General features: G+C 54.1%; 1 protein-coding gene across 3 annotated transcripts; it reads right to left on the bottom strand.

Moving 5' to 3' along the window:
• Positions 1-489: 489 nt before the first annotated feature.
• LOC117363363 (elastin-like) lies at positions 490-5,518 on the bottom strand. Of its 3 annotated transcripts, XM_033950955.1 has the most exons (3): positions 5,003-5,518; positions 2,522-2,614; positions 490-1,566 (listed from the first exon to the last, which is right to left on the bottom strand). In XM_033950955.1, exons 1-3 carry the CDS (start codon positions 5,448-5,450, stop codon positions 986-988), a joined length of 1,122 nt encoding a protein of 373 aa, XP_033806846.1. In that variant the 5' UTR covers positions 5,451-5,518; the 3' UTR covers positions 490-985. The 3 variants fall into 3 exon arrangements, with proteins under 3 accessions (XP_033806846.1, XP_033806847.1, XP_033806845.1); XM_033950956.1 differs by lacking the exon at positions 2,522-2,614; XM_033950954.1 differs by lacking the exon at positions 5,003-5,518 and having other exon boundaries at positions 2,522-3,748.
• Positions 5,519-7,054: the final 1,536 nt, after the last annotated feature.

Genomic DNA, 7,054 nt, shown 5'->3' with positions numbered 1-7,054 from the left:
TAAATTAACTTGCATAAATTAACATCATTAACATATTGAACCTCAATTAACAATCAACCTCAGCAAGCTCCTCCCGAGCTACCCTGTGTAAACAGTACCTTTGCCCCCGACCCCGCCACCAACAGCAAGTGTCTGAGGGGTGGCATGACCTCATGCCCCTTTAACCCGGGTCACCTGACCCCAAGGCACGGCTCCCAGCCGGCCCACCGCTCATCGCCGGATGAGCCCCAGCACCCAGTAGCTCGGGAGACCCGCCTCCCAAGCCACTCAATCTCATTAAAGGGAGGGAGGGTGGGCAAATTCTGCCTTGGAGGACCTGCAACGAACTTAGTCCTCCAAGGCTCGTAACTAAAAACCCTCTGCAGAAACGCCCCCTTTCTCCACACTACCCTACCCCTGCCTTTCCTTTTGGCGCGAACCCCTCCCCTCCTTCGATACCCTTCTCCTTCTAACGGTTCTCCTCCCCCCCCCCTTCCTATCTTGCCTGCATACAACCCCAGGGCCTCCCAGCCCCGTGTTAAACTCCGCCCTTTGAGACTAGCTCTCGTGCTCCTTCTAACATCGGGATCTGGATAGTCCCTTCAGTTGTCATTATCCCTCCTTTCTCTGCACCCCACCCACATCAATAACACCAAACACATTACTGTGGTAAATAGCCGCAGCTCTTTATTAAAGCACATTAACCAATAAATTAACTTGCATAAATTAACATCATTAACATATTGAACCTCAATTAACAATCAACCTCAGCAAGCTCCTCCCGAGCTACCCTGTGTAAACAGTACCTTTGCCCCCGACCCCGCCACCAACAGCAAGTGTCTGAGGGGTGGCATGACCTCATGCCCCTTTAACCCGGGTCACCTGACCCCAAGGCACGGCTCCCAGCCGGCCCACCGCTCATCGCCGGATGAGCCCCAGCACCCAGTAGCTCGGGAGACCCGCCACAGGCCTGTACCACACAGGCCCTCCCCCAAAAGAGCAGCGACTATGAACGATCACTGAGGAACTTCTCACAACTGGACGCGAAATCATCCAGCAGAAGATCCAATCCCACATCCGACAAGTGAACCCTATCGGTATGATACAAACCAAGACAATTAACGTCCACCCAATCATGCTGTATCTGCCACCCACCGTGACCCACCACCCATTTCCCAACTTGCCTGTTGAGCTTGGCCAGGCCCCTTGTCCAACGCCGGGACACTATACGACTTGGACGAGGCACTATGTCAGACCATACTAGCAACACCCCCGGGAACCAATCCCACACCACCCGCAGATCATCTTTGATCCTATTGACCAAATCCTTTCCCGTCAATGCATCCACATCATTCCCCCCCAAATGTATCAGAAGTATGTCAGGATGACTAGTCCGAGATCGCAAATCAGTCAATAAGACCAAAAGTTGACTCCAATGCATCCCGCGTTGTCCCCACCAGGAAACACGAAGTCCCAAATGCCCCAGTCCAAGATGACGGCCACCCGGGCGGATACATGCACGTTCACTAGCCCAGTGGATGAAAGAATGGCCCACGATCCACAGAGAATAGGAACAGGAACTGGGAGCTGAAACAGAAAATAAACAAAACAGATCACACCTACTGCCAATCCCCTTATTGAGAACCTCTCCCCGCAACACTCCCGGCCCCAACCCCCTCACGACGAATATAACCCCGAAACGCATTCGAAACCCAACGACCCAATCTCTGAATACCCTCCCCCGACATACCCGCCCTACTAGCACTCGTGGCAGCACCTATCCGGAATGAATGAGTTCCAAAATCCGCCGGATTCATACCACAACGTGCTAGCGCTAAACTCTGTACCGCCCGAAACTGGTAACGCGTCAAAGGCGCGCCATCCGCATGCACAAACAATACCTGAGAGCTAGTGGGACGAATGGCCAAGTAAGTACGCAGCCGGAGAACCGGACAAGACAAACAGCCAGACACAGCATGCAGAACCACCCAGTGCCCAACCCCATACTGATCCGTCTTAGAACTGACAATATGCAGCCTTAAAACCGAATCCTCCACAGTCACATGCTGAATCCGAAGGCCCCGCGGAACCACTCCCGAAGCCGGACCTACGACTAACTCACTAACCCTTAAGGCACCAAAAAAGGCAATGGAGAAAGCCGCCTGAAATAAACAGGCCTCATACGGCGAGTGGGCCACCTCCGGCAATACCGCCAACAAACGTAGGAGTAGCTCATGCGTCACGGGCAACCTCGAGTCACGCGGCTGTGGCAACACACGTCCTAACGCCCGAAGCAACCGTTGAACCAAAAAACTAGAGACTGGACAAGCCCAACCCAATGCCCTGCAGAAAAAGGCAAAACCCGCTAATTGACCACGAACTACACCCCGGGAAACCCGATTCCGAAAAGAAGACAACACGAAATCCTCTAATAAGGATTCGGCCACATCTCCCGGACACCAGCCCCTATCGGCTAAGAAAGCTGCCACAGACCGAAAACCCGCTGAATAATGGGACCACGTAGAAGAGGCTACGGACATACGGAGCATCTCCCAGACTCCTTCCCGACCAGGCTCCACAAACGCGCTGGCATCCGTGAACCTTCTGCTCGAGCTCCTGGCGCCAGCCGACGAAACTGCAAAAAATTGAAACGAGACAAAGCATCAGCAATGCCATTTTGCAGACCCGGAACATGACGAGCACGAACAAACAAATTCAGACGCAAACAGCGCAAAACCAACTCCCGCATGAGCGCATTGACCGCCAAACATCGCGCCGCCTGCCGATTAACGACCTCCACTACTCCTAAATTGTCACACCAGAACACCACCCGTCTATTGCGCAAGACCCCAGACCAGAGCTCACAAGCCACCAGGAGCGGAAATAATTCCAACAAGGTAATATTCTTTGTGACGCCGGACCGCACCCATTCCGCAGGCCAACGCTCGGCACACCAGTCACCATTGCAATACAAACCGAAGCCAACACCACCCGCCGCATCAGAAAATAGCTCAAGATCAACGCTAGAAAGCTCAGGCGCCAGCATCGGTACCGTACCATTAAAATCCCGAAGAAAAACGGCCCACATACGCAAATCAGCACGTACACCCGCCGGGAGACGCAAAAAATGATGACGATCCCGTACCCCAGACGTGGACGCTGCCAACCTACGCGAAAAAGCCCTACCCATAGGAAGAACTCGACAGGCAAAATTGAGAGACCCCAATAGAGACTGAATCGTGTGCAAGGTAGACTTAGGAGCCTGAATCACCTGCTCTATGAGTCCTAGCAGTTGACGAACCTTCAACAGAGGCAGCCGAGTAACTAGAGCCTCTGTGTCCAACTCTATCCCCAAAAAAACCAAAGAAGTAACCGGCCCCTCCGATTTGTCACGCGCTAAAGGCACACCGAAATCCTCCGCCAAGTCCTCAAAAACCTGCTTAAGACGCGCACAAACCCCGCTACTCCCTGCACCTATAAACAAGAAGTCATCCAGATAATGCACAACAGAGTCAACACCTACCTGCTGAACTAAAACCCAATGCAAAAAGGAACTGAACATTTCGAAGTACGCACACGAAATGGAACAGCCCATGGGCAAACATCGGTCGTAAAAATACAAACCCTCGAAACGAAAACCCAATAACGGATAAGCCCGCGGATGAATAGGGAGCAATCGGAAGGCCGATTCGATATCCACCTTCGCTAACAAAGCACCACGTCCGACCGATACGATAAGCCTCAATGCACTATCCAAAGAGGCATAACGCACAGTACAAAGATCCTTTGGAATACCATCATTAACCGACCGACCCAAAGGCCGAGACAAGTTATGAATGAGACGATACTCCCCAGGCACTTTCTTAGGGATCACCGCCAAAGGTGAAATCTTCATCCGAGAAAAAGGTGGAACACGAAAAGGTCCCGCAATACGCCCCAGTTGTATTTCCGCAGACAACTTATCCCACACTACACCACGTAAAACAGACACCGAAGATGAGTTCTGCACACGCGCCGCCGTCACCTCCCCCAAAAAAGGAATATCAAAACCCTCTGTAAACCCGGCCTCCAAAATACCCGCCACCCTCCGCCGACTATAGCTATGCAACCACGGGCGCAAAGCACCTACCCGAATCGGAGTAGGCACATCCACCACCACATCACTTGCCGACCCCCGCAGCTGCTCCACCGACACGTTTGGGACATTTAAGAGCCGAATGCGATTGACCACAGACGGAGCAGGCATGACGAAATTTACAGTCGGAGAAGGGACAGTTGGATTTATTAAATTTCCAACACACGTCGGACCCTGCTGAAGGACTCCCCCCCGACCCGCCGCGAAAGGGCCGGACGCTCCCCGGAGTCCCAAAAGTCCGCCCTGGCATACCCGGTACGGATTTGGAAGCCATATGCGTAAGCCATAGATTCACATCCTGAGAACCCCAAGACATGAAACTATTTTCTTCCATTTTGTCTCTGAAGGCTTCGTCGTAATTCAACCAAGCCCACCCGCCGAAACGCTGATAGGAATCCAAAATCGAATCCGCATATGACAATAATAAACCAGCATCCTGCGGATTAGCGCGTCCCCACACACTCGCTAATCGCAAAAAAGCCCGAATCCAATTAATAATGGAACGAGCCACCGGAAAAACTTTAACCTCCTTCCCGTCACGCTTGGATTTCCTATGCCGCTTCCTATGGGCTCTACCCTCCATGAGGCGAAAAATATCCAAGCAGGATCGCCGCCGAATTTTCCGCCGCAAATCCCGGGGAACCTTTTCCCACAACTCGGTAAGTGCCACTAAAGCCGGGGCACCCCGAACTTCCCCTGTAGAAGCTTCACCACTACCTACCCCAGCAGCTTCAACACCACCCGAAGGACCGGCTTCCACCGAAGAAGAAGACGTAGAACCCGAGGAGGAAGACCCAGACGAGGACGAAGAGGAACCCCGACGCCGACGCCTGCGCTTCTTACGCCGCGCCCTCCCCCCACCAGCAACCTGAGCAGGCGCCTTGTTACCAGTAGTAGAAGCTCCCGACACTCCTGCAGACACTCCAGAGACGCCTTGGCCAGCAGTCCCCACCAAGGAAGAGACATCAGAAGCTTGAACCGAGCCGCCACGAACAGCAACCTCAGGCATCAGGGATGAACTGGGGCCAGAAACCGCAGCGCCTCCGCCAGCAACTGCACCAGCAGTCAGCGCCGATCCGCGCTCCGCACCAGAACCGCCAGGTCGCTCTGCAACTCCGGGACTGCCCACTGCTCCCAATCCATCCGTCTGCACCATCTGTCCTCCCGGAAGGATACACGCCACCTGTGGAGACCAAGAAACAGAGGCAGGACCAGGAAAACAAAACCCCGGCATACCAACAGGGACACCCCATCCAGACCCATAACTACACCCTGGCATCAGCCCCAAGCCCATATTACCCGGAACACCCCCTCCCCATTGAGAAACTGAAGGCATCAAACCCCCACCCGAGGAGGAAGCACCCCAGGAACCCGCCCCCCAACTCGGAGACCAACTACCGGAAAAAAGACCAGGGAACGGACCTGCAGGTACCCCCCCCGGCACCGGACATAAAACCGGGAGCACTCATACCCCTACCCAAACCTAAAGCCCCAGGCGACCCACAGGAATCACCAGGTCCACCCGCCAACAAACCCGAGAAAAGCTCTCTAGCACCCGAAACCCCAGAGCAAGAAGGCTCAGATACTCCTGCTGCCATAGACCCTACCCTGCCCCCCATACTCACACCACTCCCCGAAGCAATATCTCCAGCCACCTCCCTGCTAACCGGCATATTCCTGCTCACACACTCAGCACTGGCAACCGCCGCTGAAGCCCCGCCCCCCGACGAATCCAACGAACTGCGGCCGGCCGGAACAGCTCCCTGCACACTGCCCGACGCCTTAGACTTACGGCGGGCCTTCCCCCCCCCAGGAAGGAACCCCGAACAAGTCCCCCTATGGCCTCCCGAACCGACAAGGGCTAATGCTCTCAGCGCTTCCTCTTTTGAACGTCGTGCCGGTTGCACACGCTCCTCTACTGAGCAGACACCCACCTGCTCCAGCGTCTCTTCCGCGAACGAGTCCCCGGCCAAGAACGACAATTCTGCCTCCTCCTCCTCCCCACAGACCTCCGCCCGACTGGAAGACGCCATAGTAACACAAGTAAGTGAAAAAACGTCCGGTAATAGCCAAATTCTGCCTTGGAGGACCTGCAACGAACTTAGTCCTCCAAGGCTCGTAACTAAAAACCCTCTGCAGAAACGCCCCCTTTCTCCACACTACCCTACCCCTGCCTTTCCTTTTGGCGCGAACCCCTCCCCTCCTTCGATACCCTTCTCCTTCTAACGGTTCTCCTCCCCCCCCCCCTTCCTATCTTGCCTGCATACAACCCCAGGGCCTCCCAGCCCCGTGTTAAACTCCGCCCTTTGAGACTAGCTCTCGTGCTCCTTCAAACAGGGCTGCGACCAGGTTTTCACCAATGACAGTGTTGAGTGTGTTATTGGGACTCAGGAGGGGTAGGGTGGTAGGAGGTTCGATGCGAGCGGGTCGCTCCAGGTTCCGCTGTTATCAGCAAACCTTTATTTATTTATTCATTCAATTTTCTATTCTGCTCAGAATGATTTGCATTAATTTATTCAGGTACTCAAGAATATTTCCCTGTCTGTCCTGGTGGGTTCACAATCTATTTAATGTACCTGGGGTAATGGGGGGGGGGGATTAAGTGACTTGCCCAGGGTCATGAGGACAGCATGGATTTGAATCCATAATCGGGTGCTGAGGTTGTAGCTTTAACCACTGCACCACTCTGGCAAGTGTAGCCCAAGAGCTTGTCTCGACGGGGGTAGGGTAACACGGGATTGGGAGGTCCATGTGTCGCCCGTTGAGATAAGTTGGGGGGGATGTTGCTGGGGACCATTAGGTTAGGAAGGATAGAGCAGGAGATGTTCATGCCGAAAGACTGTAAGGGGAATGTGCACGAGAGTGCTAGATGATGGGGGGGTGGGGGTGAGGTTATAAAGCCGGGACCTTGGAGGACTCGGCTCCTTCCAGGGTCCTCCA

The sequence above is a fragment of the Geotrypetes seraphini genome, chromosome 7, assembly GCF_902459505.1.
Source record: "Geotrypetes seraphini chromosome 7, aGeoSer1.1, whole genome shotgun sequence".
In the NCBI taxonomy this organism is placed as follows: domain Eukaryota; kingdom Metazoa; phylum Chordata; class Amphibia; order Gymnophiona; family Dermophiidae; genus Geotrypetes; species Geotrypetes seraphini.
The sequence above is the reverse complement of the archived record's forward strand: the minus strand, read 5'-3'. Positions and strand labels throughout refer to the sequence as shown.